Source organism: Cataglyphis hispanica, chromosome 16 (assembly GCF_021464435.1).
Source record: "Cataglyphis hispanica isolate Lineage 1 chromosome 16, ULB_Chis1_1.0, whole genome shotgun sequence".
Lineage (NCBI taxonomy): Eukaryota > Metazoa > Arthropoda > Insecta > Hymenoptera > Formicidae > Cataglyphis > Cataglyphis hispanica.
Genome location: NC_065969.1, coordinates 4979552 through 4996957, shown reverse-complemented (window position 1 = coordinate 4996957; position 17406 = coordinate 4979552). Strand labels below are relative to the sequence as shown.

The 17406-nt window shown below is 31.8% G+C and overlaps 5 protein-coding genes across 7 annotated transcripts; 3 read left to right on the top strand and 2 right to left on the bottom strand.

Annotated features, from left to right (window-relative positions):
• Positions 1–304: 304 nt before the first annotated feature.
• Positions 305–3317, top strand: LOC126855726 (citrate synthase, mitochondrial-like). The gene is made up of 8 exons (XM_050603589.1): positions 305–418; positions 564–776; positions 1052–1390; positions 1822–2027; positions 2274–2406; positions 2485–2679; positions 2781–2882; positions 3111–3317. Exons 1-8 carry the CDS (start codon positions 305–307, stop codon positions 3315–3317), a joined length of 1509 nt encoding a protein of 502 aa, XP_050459546.1.
• Positions 3318–3747: 430 nt separating this feature from the next.
• Positions 3748–6199, top strand: LOC126855419 (RING finger and transmembrane domain-containing protein 2-like). 2 transcript variants are annotated; one of them, XM_050603047.1, is made up of 5 exons: positions 3748–4107; positions 4467–4722; positions 4801–5484; positions 5569–5784; positions 5879–6199. In XM_050603047.1, exons 2-5 carry the CDS (start codon positions 4474–4476, stop codon positions 6110–6112), a joined length of 1383 nt encoding a protein of 460 aa, XP_050459004.1. In that variant the 5' UTR covers positions 3748–4107; positions 4467–4473; the 3' UTR covers positions 6113–6199. The 2 variants fall into 2 exon arrangements, with proteins under 2 accessions (XP_050459004.1, XP_050459005.1); XM_050603048.1 differs by lacking the exon at positions 3748–4107 and adding an exon at positions 4223–4384.
• Positions 6200–6336: 137 nt separating this feature from the next.
• On the bottom strand, positions 6337–11480 carry LOC126855409 (mediator of RNA polymerase II transcription subunit 25-like). Its single transcript, XM_050603029.1, has 15 exons — positions 11328–11480; positions 10934–11059; positions 10754–10799; positions 10551–10675; positions 10165–10384; positions 9478–10075; positions 9091–9395; positions 8765–8940; positions 8526–8688; positions 8251–8442; positions 7959–8150; positions 7685–7870; positions 7542–7601; positions 7334–7453; positions 6337–7204 (listed from the first exon to the last, which is right to left on the bottom strand). Coding segments are annotated over exons 1-15 (2655 nt in total). The 5' UTR covers positions 11330–11480; the 3' UTR covers positions 6337–7060.
• A 189-nt stretch (positions 11481–11669) lies between these two features.
• LOC126855424 (dehydrodolichyl diphosphate synthase complex subunit NUS1) lies at positions 11670–13968 on the top strand. The gene is made up of 4 exons (XM_050603055.1): positions 11670–12195; positions 13200–13319; positions 13410–13659; positions 13762–13968. The coding sequence occupies exons 1-4, from the start codon at positions 11910–11912 to the stop codon at positions 13850–13852; spliced, it is 747 nt and encodes a 248-aa protein (XP_050459012.1). The 5' UTR covers positions 11670–11909; the 3' UTR covers positions 13853–13968.
• Positions 13969–14237: 269 nt separating this feature from the next.
• On the bottom strand, positions 14238–17338 carry LOC126855416 (brahma-associated protein of 60 kDa). Of its 2 annotated transcripts, none has more exons than XM_050603041.1 (7): positions 17239–17338; positions 16728–16853; positions 16352–16527; positions 15657–16002; positions 15317–15514; positions 14974–15232; positions 14238–14834 (listed from the first exon to the last, which is right to left on the bottom strand). In XM_050603041.1, exons 2-7 carry the CDS (start codon positions 16839–16841, stop codon positions 14428–14430), a joined length of 1500 nt encoding a protein of 499 aa, XP_050458998.1. In that variant the 5' UTR covers positions 16842–16853; positions 17239–17338; the 3' UTR covers positions 14238–14427. The 2 variants fall into 2 exon arrangements, with proteins under 2 accessions (XP_050458998.1, XP_050459000.1); XM_050603043.1 differs by having other exon boundaries at positions 15657–15987.
• Between the last annotated feature and the right edge of the window lie 68 nt (positions 17339–17406).

The following is a 17406-nucleotide window of genomic DNA, read 5'->3' as shown; positions in this document are numbered from 1 at the left end:
TGTAGTAAGTATTAAATATATAAAATATATACTTGAAGTAATATAACAATTAAAAAAAAAACAGTAAAATCGAAAACTCTCGCTTCTAATTTCTCTTCAGATTAAATGTCAAAATGTCTTTAAAGTAACGCAAAAATTGCTCCGTTTAATTTTACATAAAAATAAATTCAAGTGTTCAATTTGCAATACAAAAAAAAAATTTAAAAAGAATTCAAGGCTGTTTCATTTATGCTATACTTTTCATGTAACGTATTGTCGGTCAATTCGTATTCTCGAGTGAAAAGATTATTAGAGATTACGAAAGATGTTTCAACCGTCAAGAGGATGTCAGAGAGGTCTATTCACTCTGTGGGATAAAGGAAAAAATTGCATCACGTTCAGTGAAAGAAAGACTAACTTTGGAAGAGAACGTATGACGGTTGGAATTGATTTATCGATATGATTGCGATATAATTCGCTCGAGAAACTTGGCGAAACTCGCTAATTCCATCGTGGTTCTATTTAAATATACGTAAACAGCGTTTCGATGTACGCGAGATGAATATTAAATCTGTTATCCTAAGGTAAGCAAGACGAGAGGAGAACCCAGCACGAGCACAAACTTAAAAGAGGCTCTCTGCGAGAAGATTCCCGTGCATCACGATCTTCTCAGATATATTCGACGTAATTTCGGTCCGAATATTGTTAGTCAGATTACAATCGACAGCCTATACGATGGATTAAACGATGTAAAATCAATCGTCAAGGAAACTTCGGAAATCGACCCTAAGCACGGTGTAATGATCGCAGAAATTCAATCGCGCTACAATTATTATTTATCGATTGTATAATTATTTTTTTTTTTTTTATTTTTCATAAACAATGTATTTCAAGAAAATTATAGAAATATTCCAAGCCTTTTTTTCCAATATTTGTTTAATTTGTCGTATTTTATTCTCATGTTTTTATAATCTATTGATTAAGTAATTCATTCTTTTATTGATTTGATGAGACTGAAAATTTCTCGTGAAAAAAAAATTAATATTTTTTTCTAATTTCGAAATTTCTTTAGCTCATGTTCCGTGGATTGACGCTACCGGAAGTAATCACTCTATTGCCCCGTCAAGGAAACTCGCCGAGTGCGGAAGCTGTCTTTTGGCTGCTTTTAACCGGTGACATCCCGACGCAGCAGCAGACAGCTTCGTTGATAGCCGATTGGACATCGCGACGTCAAAAATGTGTCGAGTGGTGGTCAGGACCGCGAGGTGAAACGATAGTTTCAGTTTTGCGTTCTATGCCCGAGGCAATTACACCCATGCATAGATTATCGATCGCACTCACAATTTTCAACATCAGCAAACAAGCAAAGGAGGCCAAGAGATACGGTGCTATGCCGTACACATATTGGGAGGTAATTAAAAAGAAAATAGAGAAATTTTTTTACTCAACAAGCGGAAAATGGTGTTATTTATTAAAAATTGACTTTATTAATAACGAAAAAAAATTTAATTTTCTTTGATAAAATATTGAAGAATAAAGTGCACAGAATGTAATTATATAAAACAAGATTAAAAACAAAATAGAAAATACTATACATAAAAGTATGACAATATAAACGTAAAGGAAATTTACAAAAAATATTAAAATGTTTGTTTTTAAAAGCAAGCGTTATAATTCTTGAATTATCTTATTATTGAAACTAATCATTAAAGAAAGTAATTTTCTATTGTAAAGCTATTGTTTTTTCATTGCATTATTATTTTATATTTTTTAACTGATGTTTATATATATTATATTTCTCTCGATATATTTCATAAACCGATAATTTTGGTTTTATTTAAGTATGCTTATGAAGATGGTATGGAATTACTTGCAACCTTACCAGCGATCGTCGGTCTGGTTGCAAAGAAAAAAATGTTAACAAATGTAAACTATGATTGCGATTGGGTGCAATTTCTATTAGAATGCTTAACGAATATAAACGAGAGTTTTGACAGCCAAAAACCATCGATCGCGGATTTTCTCAGATTGTACATTACTTTAAACGCGTAAGTATAGCCATCAGATAATACAAATTTTCAGATATAAAAAATAAGTTCAAGCATTAAACATACGTTTAAAAATGAAAAAACTAATTATTTGAAATATTTAAAAAATTGTAAATTAAAGAGAAAAGTGATTAATTGAGAGACAAAATTTCGTGTAAATAATATTATTTAAAATCCTGCTATTTTATCTTTCAAATTGACCAAGTATTGAGGAAAGAATACAAAAAATCACACAATTGTTAACAGTGATGATGATGGCGGGGCTCCTGCCGCTCATGTCACGCATATTTTGGGTGCAACTGATCTCCATATAAATGAGGTATTATCGAGCAGCGTTTTGGCGTACATCGACGAACCGAAAAGTGGAACGATGTCGCAGGTCTCGATAAAATGAATGGTTAAAAATAACAAAAAAAATCTTTACACTTTTACAGTTTTTTTTTCGTACATTATGTAGTGGAAAGAATTGCAAACGAAAGTCCAGAATGCGCTCGGCCAAGCGTGGACGGAACAGGCTTTGAGAACTCACGTGCTAAATTTATGTAGCAGAGATAAATTGATAGGACACAAAGAGGCGGATTTCAGCGATCCACGATACACGGCTCTTTTGGATTATTCCAGACAACATTTTCCCAATAATTCCGAAATCAAGGTACGTTTATACGCGCGTGCGATAAAAAAGAAAAAGAAAAAGAAAAAAAAAAAACATTCATCCTTACTAAGATACGAGCGATAAAGCTAAGATCTTTATAGCTCTCGCGGGATATTACGCGGATATTACAATCAGAGCTCCAGACACCGAAGAAGCAGCCTCTTTATCCGGAACAGAGTATCATAGCTTCAATTATTTTTCAGGTAGAACTGTGCGTGTGCTTTAATAAAAATATGAGCAAAAATAAAATTTTTGAAGTACAAAATATTCAAAATGAATAATGTAATTTATATTTTATAATTTTTGTATATTTTATTTTAAATTAGATTTTTTTTTTTTTTAAAAAAAAGATTGAAGAAAAGAAAATAAGATATCGCTCTTGAAATATTCTAACAAAATTGATGAAATATCTTGTAATGATTTGTCTTTAGCGCTACGGATTGACGGATATGAGCTTCAATCAAACGATACTTTACATGGCGCGGACTTTGGGAATAATTGCCTCGATTATTTGGACGAAAGTTGTAAATGCGCCTGTCGAGCATCCGATATCAATGTGCACTTATAGTTATATAGAATCGGCTCGTGATGAAAGCGCAAAAAAGCATAAAAAAAGCAGAACGCACTGGCCATTGTAAGATTCCTTAAACTTGAGAATTTTTCTTACTTTTTTTAAAGATCAATATATTATTACTTATTCACTAACCTTTCTTCCCAATTTGACCTCCTTGTTTATTAATACGTGCGTGCTAATTTTTTCTTCCTTCTCCTTTGTGATTTATAATAGCACCGGATCAGCTTATATAACCACGTCTGGAAACGATATACGCGTCGCGCGTTTTTCAAATAAATTAGTCATGAAAAAAAAAAGGAGAAAAATGCGACCAATTTATGACACATGGCGACATCTATAAGCGATTCTCGATATTACATTGGTCACAATGTGAACAGATGACATAACAGATTTCTTTTTCATTTCAGAATCAGTACAGTACACAAGAGACCATGAAAATGGAGATGGAATATTTTAAAAATCAGATAAATACACTTCCCAAACTTATCTCTAAAAACTTTATCCTTTGTTCAACAAAATACAAAAATTTATTGAATGAAAAAAAACGCGCCTTTCGAACATCGATCTTAATGCACGTATATACGTCGCGTACTCGAATTATAGATCCAATCGCAATCGTACAAATAATCTCAAAGAAAATGGCGTGACATACACGTTTGCACATTATGATTATGATAAGCACATAAACAGAGATTCGGAAAAGAAAGGAAAAGTCCCTAAGAGAACATTTGCTGTGAGAAACGCAAAATAAGACGTGGAATTTCCTAGCTGCAAGATCATACAGCAGAGATTCGCACAAGCATGTTTTGACAATCCTGATAAAATTTACATACAGTTATAATATATATCTCAAGGTATATATATATATATATTTTTTCTTCCAACTTTAAATATGTTAGTAAACATTTGCTGTCATTGTTTAATGTTTAATTGTTACCTTATCTTTGACACTTCTATATCATGATATTTATTTTCGTTATTGTTGAAGCTATATAGAGCATAACATTTAAAGCATGTGACGATTCACTTCAATAAATTAATTGAACTAATGTCACGTGTATTATATAATATATTATGTTGCTTTCTGTTTTTAAGAGCATTTCATAAAAATTGTGTATTACATATGATGATGTAATAAACAGAATGATAAACTATTTCTTATTTGTACTAATATATTGATATTAATACATTGATAAAAATTTATATGTTTTAGGTAAAATATGGATGAGAATAGACCAATAGAAGGGGCATCAATGGGTAATTGTGATTTGACAATGCCTAACATATCAGATTCAAATGAAGATAGACAAATTCAAGAGTTACCAGCTAGTACTAGATATACATTGGGAAGCATAAGCCCTGCAACAGCGTTTAATTTCAGTGTCAGAACCGCAGAGCGCTCTAGAATATTTGCAGATAATATATCCTCTACTATTCAAGGAATTCGTCCTCTTATACAACAGGCAGCAGTATGTATCATGTAAACAATGCATTGCTGAATATTAGAGACAATATTTTTTATCTAATCTTTTTTTTTCTTGGGATAGCCTAATATATCATTGACATCACTCTTGACCATTCATGGACTCCGAAATCAAGATCATCCGGTTGCATTACCAAGCGATAGCTATGTAATCAATCTAGAAGAACCTGTAATAAACAGTGCTCGTAACGAATCTATGCGCAACCATCACCACCACGTAACATCAACACTGTCAAATGACTTATCGAGCAATATGCACGAGGGTGCAAATGAAATTATAGAAAGCCAAAATAATAACAATGCCTCAGAGAACAATACCATCAACAATAACAATGTCCAAATAGGTCCGGAAACTCGAGCGATGTTGAAGCAGCTTCAACAATACGTTCCCTTCGTTACAATTCTTCTTGCTAAAAGTCTCTATGATCACAGAGCTGGAATATTTATGTTTGTTGTACTACTGATTACATTCATTCACGCTAATAACGATCTCAAACGCGAGATCGCCAAACAGCATAATCGTAGTTGGTCGCTACTTATGCTAATCCTTTGCTACATCATTGCCTGTATCATGTTTGTCGGTTACACATTCGATCTACACGCTTTCGCTCCTTATGCAGAGCCACTCACAATTTGGGACTTGCTCTGCTATGTCACAGTGATGGATTTCTTCCTCAAACTTATCACCATTATGTGCAAAGTTGTCTTGACTTGTCTACCGGTACGATTACTGGCATTTCAAAATCGCGTAAGTATCATTATTTTGACTCGAAATTATGATTGAAATTATTTATGCAATATGGACAAGATGAAATACATCGATCCATTTCAGGGCAAATATTATCTTATGGTGGAAGCAACGTCTCAACTTTATCGATGTGTTGCGCCTGTCCAACCTTGGTTGTATTATCTATTCGAGACGTATCAAGGTCCAGAAAAAATCGTAGGAATTTTCTTTTCCGTGATGTATACCATGAGCAAAGGTAGCGATCTATTATCACGTCTCAAACTGTTTCGCATCGCAGTATGGAAATTATTCCAAAATGTGGTATGCAAAAACTCTCAAGTTTATATTATTTTCAAAATTGTCACGTTATCGCAATATTCGTAGTAGTGTTAGTAGCAATACTTTTTCTTTATAGAGCTTAGGAGTATCTCCATCAAAGGAACAGGTGATTGCATCTGGCGGTATTTGCGCTATTTGTCACGAAGAATATACTACGCCGGTCAAGCTTCATTGCAAACATATTTTCTGCGAAGCTTGCGTCTCAACGTGGCTCGATAGAGAGCGATCGTGTCCGCTGTGTCGCGCGTCCATCACAGACGATCCGATTTATCGGGATGGTCATACGACACACTTTATCCAATTGTATTGATTCTGTCTTCAAAGATATATTTCCTCTTGTATAGATCTTTTACAAGATTATTTAGTAAAAATGTAACAAGTTTTTGTTAATGGCAAACATGTTTCCCATTATCATTATCAAATAATTTTAAAATTTTTATATCTTTTTTGAATTATTTATAACTATTAGACTAAACTCTACTAACATTATCGAATTAGTACTATATGATACAAGCAATGTGATCTTTTAGTAAAATCATTATATTGAGACAAAATGTTCAGATTGAGAGATTATATATATTTGAACATATGTAAAATATTTTGTACATAAGTAGATTTATATATAGAACTTCTCCCTTGTGCATTGAATTGAAAAAAATTGCAATAGTATGACAAAGATTATGAGCTTAAGAACTTATAATTCCTCCATTATGAAAAAATAAAATCTTTGTTCATAATACTTACTAAAAGAAGAATTCAATGAAATTATGTCACAGATAAATTCAAATTTTGTGAATTTATATAATTACTCTCTTCAATTAATTTTTCCTTCAATTTCTATACAGCAAAAAGTTATATTACATTTCTATAATTGTATAATATTTTTGTCTTCCTCTCTTAAAACAAATATATATATATATATCATCATTATTACTTTTTGATGTACGAAACATAAATAATTTAATAAAGATTGCAATTAAAATAAGTACATAATTATCCATATAGATTATCATTACATGCAATAACCCAGATTCATGAAGTTTTATCCCAATGTTGTAAATATTCTAATGCTATGCCTATTTCATGTATGTATATATTTTTGTATATTCCTTTATAGATTTCTATGTACAAATGTACATATTCTGATAAATGTACGAAATATTAAAATCGTGATACTTGTCCATTTTTTTAAATATTGATAAAATTAATAATTTAAAAAGAGAAAAAAAAAAAAATAAAAAACACTTATCCATAATGCTCAACCAAGAAAGTCGTAATTCGGTACATCCTCAAACTGCTGATTTTGTGTATTACCAGGTGCCATTGGCCTTGCTGCTATCTGTCCCCTTGCACCTACCATTTGTTGTTGCACTCCAAACACTTGTCTGTACTGAGGTTGTGGCTGCAAAACATTAATTATTGTATATAATATATATCGTAAAAGATATTAGAAAAATAAGCACATTTTTTATATAAGAACTAAAGTAAATAAAATTTAATTTTTCTAGTAAACTTTCATAGAGATTCTTACCTGTTGTAATAAATGTCTGAGACCAAGATTATTGGTGGAGACAGGTCGCATCAATCTTTGAGCGTTGGCCTGTTGGTTAGACATAGCAACTGGATTAAGGCCTCTCTGTGCCTGTTGCGCCTATAACAGTAATTATTTTTTTATTATCACATATGTATTATTTAATAAAAATATGTATATCTCTAGATGATAGTCAAAAGTAGCTTACCTCAAGTTGTTGTTTATATTGCATTTCTTGTTGTTGGGCCACTTCTAGATTTTGTTGAATCTACACAATTATATGTACATAACCATGAGAGTTTTCAAAACTTTTTAAAAGCTGTTTCTATTTTTTTAAGACTCTATACTTACATTTACTTCTAATTGAGATTTATATTGTGCTTCTTGCTGTTGTGCAGCTTCTAATGTTTGCCTTAGATGTTGAATTTTCAATAAATTTTGATGCCTAGCCATCTCTATATCATCAAATGGAGGTCGTTGTTGTCCTATCATACCACCAGCACCAGTATTCGCTTGTGGACCACTCATTCCACTATTCTATAATATAATCATGAACTATATAATAAATATTTTAATGAACGTCTATTGATCATCCTGTTTCTTAAAAAGCATACTTGTATGTTACCTGCATATTCATTTGAGTTTGTGGGCCACTGGTCGAAGTTAAGGTTTGCTGAGGAGCGTTAGTTGACACAACGTTCTGCGTTATTTGGCCACCACCCATTGCCATAGTATTCGTTTGGGACATAAGAATACCACCTTGTGTACCTGTGGTAGGCATGGGTGCAGGAATTGTATTTCCCGGTCCAGGATTAGCCTAAATCGAATACTTTTCAATATTTTTTGTTTCTTTAATTCATATGTAAAATAAAATAAAAAATATGTAATATAAATTCGTATGTTTCAATTGTACTCACTTGTCCTTGTCTCATAGAAGCGTGAGACGTTTTCTGTTGTTGTATTACTTTGCGAAGACGGTCTACAAAAGCTGTTTGGTCGTTCGGGATAAAACCTAAATATGTTTTTTTTTCTGCAGTATACAAAAGTATAAGTACTTTTATTTCACAAGCCGGGCTCGACGGAGCGGAGGTGAAGTGGACACAACCTGCCTGGAAATTCCGAACATTTTAAACATTATTTTTTTTTTAAAGATAAGAATGTATCATGTTATATATGTAATGAATATACTTACAAATCCAGCGCTCATCATTTTCGTCAAAGATTCCAATGCTTCACATGGCGTTGGATGAAAAAGAACGGATTTAGAATTCTTTAAATAAGAACCACCAATATTTCCTATCAATTGTTTCGGCATTAATTGCATTATCAATTTTGGCGGCCATGTATCAGCTTTCCTGAAAGATAAAAATTGTGCAAAGAATAAAAAAAAAATAAACCTATTTCCATTAAAATAGAGAAACAATAATTTACAATTCTGGTTCTCCATCCTTCGCATTAGCCGAGACTTGACATGGAACATGTCTCGTTTGCTTTTGTGCATCCGTAGGATTTTTGGCCTTTTCAATCCATTCCACAATGCCTTGCCAGATGTTTTGGCGTTCACGTACGAGTGGTTGACCCTGTACAGTTCCAGTAGACACAGTGCCCTAAAAGATTACAATGAAACTGATATATTTATTAAATTAAGCATATCTTTAACACAACATGCAGTTCTTATATATAAAGTAAACATTTATAGAGTAAGATGTACAATATACTATAATTTTAAATGTAATACTAATGCTATGCCATTATACTTGTGCTTGAGAATGAGTAATTTGTTGTTGCGTAATAGAAGACACTGAGACTGGCGCCTGTTGCGAAGCTGTGACAGTCTGTGGCACTTGAGTAGGCACTGATTGACTAATGCAAGATACAGTGAGTTGCGATCCCGGTTGGCTGTGAGTCGGTTGGGCAGACATAGACATGCTGGCCTGTTGTGCATTTTGCTGTTGCAACTGCATTGTCAATCGCAGTTGTTGTTGTTGCTGTGAGAGTTGCTGCTGCTGTTGTTGCTGCTGCTGCTGTTGTTGATTAGCTGTCATAACATTATTGCCAGCTACTAAAATAAATATTATATAGTTCGAATTATTATAGGAAAATAAAAAATGTATATAAAATATTAGATGTCAATGCACTTTTACCATCTAATCTTTGACCAAATGCAGCTACATTGAGTCCTAATGACGAAGGTGGCTGCGTTAATTGCGCTATCAGTGCGCTGCCCTGCGTATTTGCAGGCCCGGTAGCTCCCGGCGCTATGAATGATGGTCGCATCCATCTAGCTCTCGTGGGCCCTATATTCACTCCCGGCGGATGATAATTCGGTGGCGCAGCTATCTGCGGATTATAAGGTGGTCGCGCGTTCATCGGCGCCGCCATACTCGACGGTACGGCCTGATGGACCGTAATATTCTGAGGTGTTTGATTCCTGAAGGGAGGACCTTGCTGCTGATTCGGCGGAGCGATGTTCTGCTGTACTTGATTAGTATTCGGGCTGTCATTACTTTGCAACGGGCTTAGAGGGATTTGCGTCACGTTAGTTGCGTTGTGGACATTACCGCCCATTTGCGGACTAACAGGTCTTTCCTTTAAGTTGTAATTTCGCAGTAGCACCAAATGTCGCGGATCTTTGGCATAATTTTTCGTTTGCGATGACTGTAAATCACCGCCAGCTTTTTCAAATAATTTGTATAATGCTGGAATCTTTCTCGGAGATAATATAGATATGTTAATATTTCTCTGAAAAAATATACACATAAATACAGATATATATGTTGCATTATTTAGCATGTTACATTTACACTTGATATAATTCTTATATTTCTCACCTCTTGATAAATAGCAGCTAATTGTTCAACAGTATGACCTGCAAACTTATAAGATTCTTGAATCATAGTTTGATATGGAGGTGAATTACATATCAAGATACAATGTTTTTGAGATGCAGTGTTTGGCTCTCGTCTTAATTGCAAATCTTCAAAACATTGTAATCCTGTTGCAAGACCTTCACCTATGTTTGCAAAAGATTCTCCTTTTCCACCAACCATTCTAGAAAATAGAATGTTATTAATTATTAAAATATATTAATTAATAGGAAAGATATTTAATTTTAAGAATGATATAATTTTATTTAATTTTAAGAATATATAATATATTTTTCCCAATTTTGCATGCAATTTTATTATAAAAGGTTAATTATATATTGTGTATTTACTCAAGTTTATCCAAGACCATCAGTAGCTTCTGAGGATTTGAATAAGGTCCAAAAGTCTCTGTACAAGGTGATGGTAAACAATCAGCAGCATGATAAACAACTATTCCATATAATGTTGTACTATTCTGTTATAAAAATATTATTTATTAAGATAAATCATAACTTAATTTTAAAATAATATTAAAAATATAATTATACTGTACCTCAGAGACATATTCTCTATCTTCTATGCCACCTTGACTAAAATATCTGTACATAGAAATATGAGAGAATAAATTAATAAAAAATATCTCTTTACATTATATATAATATAAAATTAACAATTGTAATATTTTTACATTTATACACATTAAACATATATTATATTTACAATATACACTTACTCTAATGTAGGAATAAGATAATTAGTTTTAAGATCATTGAGATATGCGCCATTAACAGCCGTTCCTTCAATGACAAATATAACATCAGCTTGTATTCCATGTTCAGTAGGTCCTGTTACCATTGTCCTAGAATACAAGAAAAGTTTTATGTAAAAAGTGTATACTTTTCACTAAGTAAAATTTTGTATATATAAGATTAATTTTAAAGATTTATATTATTTAGCTTTAATAAAAGTAAAAATTGATAGATTTCATTGAATACAGCTTTTATAAAATTATACATCGATGTTCTAATAAGATAAATTTAATATTGTTTAATAACATACGTTTAACAAACTAACCTAAAAATTAAATATAACTTAATTATGTTGTTTAAGGATCTTTATAAACTTACATTCAGTTGATTGATAAATCCAGTTAAAAAATCCACCTATATCTTAATGTGTTTTAAAAAATGTATATATATTATCCTTAGTAAGAACTATAAAAGAGAACAGTAAAAATATCTATTCTTTCTCATATTCGTAATTATCGCATATAAACATATTCTCGTCATTATTCCTTAGGTCCATGAAGTTTCCGCGATACCAACATGTCACTCGATACTCGATATCTCGATAGTAGTTCTCTCGTTCCGCCGATAAACGTCAGTGGCGGCGCTTCGATCGCCGCGTGCCGCCACGATGGCGGTCAGGCCAGGCATGCGCTATAACCTGAGACATAACCCCACATCGCGTCATCGCGTGTGCGGTGTGCACGTGAGGAGATATTGGGAGGTATCCGGGAAGTACATATATATATATATTTACGCGGTTCTCGTCTATGGACTACTGTGCACGTATCGATGGTGGGCAAGAAGTGTGCACGAGTCGTCTCGTGACATACCGGGCGGTTTCAAAAAGGAGCCGTTTCACCCGTTCTCATACGTGATTATGCTGTATAGAGCTATATAGATGCGCGATCGCGCGCCGACAGTATGTACAAGTTATTACATACGTTGTTAAATCTCGCGCATTTCCTATGTAATGTGTACATCGCGATTCGTTACACTTGTATCGCGGCTTACCGCAAGTGTACGGATCTCTGGTGCGCGACAACGGAGCTCGACGTGCTCCTGCGTATGCGCGCGAAAACCAAGAAGGTACCCAGACACTTGGTGATCGTGCTAGGACTGTGCGACGAGTCGGTCCTCGACTGTGTGCGTATAATTGGATGGTGCATTACACTTAATATACCTTACATCAGCTTCTTTGACCGTAATGGTAACGAAACGATTTAGTATCAATTTATATATTTTTCTATATGTGTCGCGAAAAAAGATCACCTTTTGTATCCTAAGTGTGTGTATGTATGCTTGTGTCGAAGGTCGATATATTTGTCCTATACGATAAACGTTAATTTCGAAACGTTAGCATATTTTGAAGGTTTTTGTCATTGAATGCAATATCTTGGAACTGTGAAATATCTATTGTGTTGCGACTTTTATATTGCATTGTTTCATATATTTTTCTCTAAGAAACTTGGTTGTATGCAATTGTAAGATTATAGAAAATGTGATTCTCTTATATTATTTATAACAATATCTCTATAAATATATTTTTATAATATAAATTAATGAAATTATAATCAATTATAATCAGATAAGAAAACAGAATTTTATTAAATTTAACAAAATATTGCATTTTGTAAAGAAAGTATAGTTTAGTTACCTGATGTGAGCTATATAATATTTTATTCATTCTCAGTGATTTTATTTCATTTTACTCCACATTTATTATTTTTTTGTGCATCAATTTATTGCTGTATTAATAAGTAGTTAAATTATAACAAAAATTAATTTCCTTCATTATTGCCTTTTATCATACATATCTGTTTCCATAAGTTTTTCTATTTTTAGATAGCTTTTTTAAATATTGTTTTTTTTTGTAATTGATAAAAAAAAGTATAATTCGTGATCGTATACATGATAAATGTGTCCTTGTTGAGTTGTTTGCATAATACATATAGATAATGATTAAATTTCTTTATGCATGACAATTTTTAATGCACATAAAAATTATATTGCAAGTTTATGTTAACTTTATGTAAATATACCTATCATATACCTTAGTATATGATAAAAAAAATCAATTTATATGAAATATCTAACAATAAGCAAATTTTAACATGAGTATAAATTATTTATGAGAAACTATAAGTTTTGTTTATTTAAGACTGAATAATTGCTATACAAATTTAAATTTATGCAATTTATATTATTTTTCAGGTTTCTTGAAAAAAAATGAAGCAAATCTTAAAGAAGAATTTGCGAAAAAGCGGCCTGATCTAATAGATCATATTATTTGGAATTCACATACAAAACCACCTAGTCAAAATGGAATAACTGGTATAATACATTATTAAGACCATAAAATAAATGATTATCTTTCTTTTTAAGGAAATCATTACTAATTATTTTCTCATGTTCTAATTACAGGCAATAGATCGAAAATAAATGTATTATTACTATCTGATACAGATGGTAAAGGGAAAATAGTATCATTAGTACAATCATTGACAAAAGCCGTATGTTCAGGAAATCTTGATCCAGAAGATATTACGGATCAACTTATCTCTGAGAAATTAGATATGAAAGGGATGCCTAATCCTGATCTCGCTTTAATATATGGTTACACTTGTTCCACGCATGGTCTTCTACCATGGCACATAAGAACAACAGAATTTTTGTAAGATTATAAATATTATCATCATAAGGATATCTTCCAAATATTTTCCAAGTCTAAATTTTTTTATTTTCTTAAAATAACCATTAAATTTTTCTTTTTCAGAATGTTGCCACTGTACATTAGTATCTCAGTGAAAGATTTCACACATCTACTAGAGAGATATAATAAATTCGTACAACGGTATGGAAAATGATACATATATATGTATATGTATATATATATATATATATATAAATATATATAACTATCCTTATTTATATAAAAGATACTGCATTTCATAAGAAAAAATAAATTATCGTGAAGACTGAACTTCTGATCTAATTATTTTATATATGTTGATGCTGCAAGGATAAAAATGAACTATCAAAACTATCATGAAATAATGTTAATATTATAATATAAAGAGATCTCAAAAAGAAATATTGTCTAAATTATGGCAGTTGCTTGCTAATCACATTTTTTTTCATCACAATTCAAAGTTCATTTTTAGCAAAATTTTGGATCAAGATTTGTGATATAACTGGTATGTAAAAGAAAATAATTATTTGTTATATCTTTATTTTCATACAAGCATAAAATTTATTTGTTTTATGTAATAAATGTAATTTTATTTGTATAATCTATATTTTAATTTTACAAATGATAATATTTCAAATATACGTTTTAAAGTTTTCAGTTATAATAGTACTGAATGTTGCAATAGTTACATGGCAAACACTTATGAATATCTTATATAACTTCATAATCGAATATATAGTTTCGATAGTTTTAAGAGTTTCTGATACCCAGTGCTTGTTCCAATTCTGCCCGTTTTTGCTGTACTTTTGTGTAAAAGTATCGACATACAGCCTCCTGTGCCCATGGTTGATAGTAAAATTCAGCTCTTCGTTCTTCTTCTGGATTGCCAACAACATCTGTCATGGTTTTTAAATCTCTAGTTTGGGAGATAATCCACTTGTTGATAAATTGTTGTGGATCTTTGGCAAAACTCAGGAAGAATTCGCGATTGGTTTTCAATTGATTAATTGTCTCGACGGTTTCATGAATCTTATTATCCAGACTTTGAATTTCCTGCTGGCTTGCAGTTGACAATAAAAAGTTATTCATTTGTGTTTTCAGAGTATCGTCAACTTCCACATCAATATCATAACATGCAGTCTGCTTTGTTTCTGTGCCTGAGAAATATAAATATCACCCATATCAAATATTTATAATCAATTTTAATTTGTAATATAGTTATGATATAGACACTAATTTACGAACTCATCTTTATTGTAATAATGTTCAGAATAGATGTAAAAATATTTCATTTACCTTCTACGCTTATGACATGATTTATTACAATAGGATCAGGCGGATGCAACAATGGATTTAGTCGTTGCGGTATTTCGGCAAATTTCATTCGCGGGCAAGCAAATATCTGTTCTAAATATTTATCACAATTAATAAATTCTCTCTCGTGACTATCTTGTAGTTTGTGCGTTTTTATATATTGCCAGAGTGCGGATATAATTACAGGTCGGGTTTGCGTGTGTACACCTAATAATCGCGCTAATCTTGGGTCCAATTTAAACTGGAATACATAATTAATAAAAAAGTTTAGAATTAATAATGGAATTGGTTATATAATGTTTGATTTTATGTAAAAAGAGAATACCTGCAATGGCTGATAATCAAGAAGTAAAAGAATTGTGCAGCGAACATTTTTATCACCAGGTCTTTTAACTTGAAAACCGTCAGTTTCTTGGGTAGTTAATGTACGATGCCATTCGACTAAATGATTGTCAGGACCATATAAGTCTTTATCTAATTCTATCACCAAACTTTTGAAGAAAGAAGAAAATTTGCGCTTAACCTATAAAATCACAAAATGATTGTATAATTAATAACATAAATATATATTTAAATATATTGGATGATGTATAAGGAGAAAAAAGAGCGAGCTATTAAAATATCAGTATTATGGTTGTTTTATAATACATTGCAATATTATATACCTTATTGGGATCATTCTTAGTATCATCTAAAAGACGTCCTTCAACTCTAAGTTCCCAGGATGCCACAGATCCTTCTTCTCCTTCACCCGCCTCTTTAGCAGGATAAAATGTATTTGAAATAAAAATGCGCAATTTTCGTTTCTGCTTCATTGGTCGCTTCAAAGCTTCTTGAATATCAAGACGTTTCCGCATTATAGTTGCATCCAATTTTCTCTCAAACGCGAGTAAATCCATATATGCTTGCGATTCTGGCACCAAATCGCGTACTTTCTGAGGCAATATTTTGTCTGCCAATTTCTTCTTTTTCTTTGATGTGGAATGTGAAAAATCACTGTTCCAAAAACACCTAAATGAGTTTATTCGAAAATCATAGATACAGAAATTATAAATAGTATTGTAAGCCTTGCATTGCAGTTGGATCATTCCTGATAAAACTTAGTTGGAACAAGATATTATCAGAATTTTATTATAACTATAAGTAGCAATGTTTCTAATATTGTATATATAAAAAAAATTTTAAGAAATCACAACATGCGAAAAAAAGCAAATAAAAGAGAAAAGCATCTAATTGTTAAAATATGCTCTGATTAATATAGAAATGCAAAATTTACACGAATACATTGCAAGATAGAGATAAATAGAAAAAGTAAATGTTTTGTACATTTCTTTTGATAACTCTTGATTTCTTGACTTACGGTTTTTGTTGTGTCATAGGAATACGTTGATCCGCAGTTCTTTTTCCAACAGGTGGTGTGGGCATTGGACCTTGACGCATATTTGTGTAAGGCTGATTTGGTCTCATTAACCCTCCAGGACCAGGTCCTGCATTAGCCATTTGTGGCGGTGGAGTAAATCCAGATCTCTGCTGCATCTATGACAAAAATTATTGATGTGTGCTGGCAATTTATGCAATATATATACTTATATATACTTTGAAGATTATAATCATTAAATATTATAAGTAATCAACTTTATCACATTTATAAATTGTATAGTGCATAAGTTAATTATGTAAGTTAATTATGTAGTCCTTTTCATGTATTATTCATTATATCAGAATTAAAAGATTACTGGAAAATTTGGCCCAGAATACTGGCGCAAATTTGGTGGCACTGATGATGGTGGATATCGTTGAGGAGGCGGTCCATTACTTCCTGTATTTGGTACAGGAAATCTCTGTGCCATCTTTTCTTGCTCCTTTAAAAAAATATGAGCAATCTTAAATACATCTCTCTCAGAAACATTAATTCTACTGTAATAAAATAATCATACTCTATATCCTACAAACATAACATAACCTACGAACAGAAAAATCATTGCTAAGATTATTACCAATATATATGTAATCGTTATTTATATAATATATATTGGTAAAAGGTAAGGAAAAATAGATAGACGTTTGCACGATATTAATAAAATTCGTTTCTTTTTTAAAATCATTTTGGATTAGCTAGTTTCTCAAATAAATTACAAGCAGAATCATTGTGCTTTTAATTATTTTATTGAGAAGGATGTATATACAATTTTAATAAGCATTATTTATAAAAAACAGATATAGATAAAAAAAATATCGCTAAGTAACCTGTGTAAGAAGTTGCAATTTGACTTGTCACTTTACTTGACTTTACTTCGTTTTCCCCACAATTTTGTCAAGCGTCCTGTGATCACTGGTTTGAACACAAATACACAAAACACTTTTTACAATGTTGCCAACATGGTGTCCAAAAATTTTATAGAACCCTGCTCTTTA

Bases quoted from the DNA above. Each gene is read 5' to 3' on its own strand.
- LOC126855416 (XM_050603041.1), bottom strand. From the start codon at position 16,841: ATGGCACAGAGATTTCCTGTACCAAATACAGGAAGTAATGGACCGCCT. The intron at 16,003-16,351 runs GTAAGTCAAGAA...AAACTCATTTAG, and splicing joins CCTATGACACAACAAAAACC to GTGTTTTTGGAACAGTGATT. The intron at 15,515-15,656 runs GTATATAATATT...GTGATTTTATAG, and splicing joins CTAAGAATGATCCCAATAAG to GTTAAGCGCAAATTTTCTTC.
- LOC126855424 (XM_050603055.1), top strand. From the start codon at position 11,910: ATGTACAAGTTATTACATACGTTGTTAAATCTCGCGCATTTCCTATGT. The intron at 12,196-13,199 runs GTAACGAAACGA...ATTATTTTTCAG, and splicing joins CAGCTTCTTTGACCGTAATG to GTTTCTTGAAAAAAAATGAA. The intron at 13,320-13,409 runs GTATAATACATT...TTCTAATTACAG, and splicing joins TAGTCAAAATGGAATAACTG to GCAATAGATCGAAAATAAAT.
- LOC126855419 (XM_050603047.1), top strand. From the start codon at position 4,474: ATGGATGAGAATAGACCAATAGAAGGGGCATCAATGGGTAATTGTGAT. The intron at 5,485-5,568 runs GTAAGTATCATT...GATCCATTTCAG, and splicing joins TACTGGCATTTCAAAATCGC to GGCAAATATTATCTTATGGT. The intron at 5,785-5,878 runs GTATGCAAAAAC...TTTTCTTTATAG, and splicing joins GGAAATTATTCCAAAATGTG to AGCTTAGGAGTATCTCCATC.
- LOC126855726 (XM_050603589.1), top strand. From the start codon at position 305: ATGTTTCAACCGTCAAGAGGATGTCAGAGAGGTCTATTCACTCTGTGG. The intron at 2,028-2,273 runs GTAAGTATAGCC...AATTGTTAACAG, and splicing joins TTGTACATTACTTTAAACGC to TGATGATGATGGCGGGGCTC. The intron at 2,407-2,484 runs GTCTCGATAAAA...TACATTATGTAG, and splicing joins AAAGTGGAACGATGTCGCAG to TGGAAAGAATTGCAAACGAA.
- LOC126855409 (XM_050603029.1), bottom strand. The intron at 9,396-9,477 runs GTAAAAGTGCAT...TATTTATTTTAG, and splicing joins ATTTGGTCAAAGATTAGATG to TAGCTGGCAATAATGTTATG. The intron at 8,151-8,250 runs GTGAGTACAATT...TATTCGATTTAG, and splicing joins CTTCTATGAGACAAGGACAA to GCTAATCCTGGACCGGGAAA.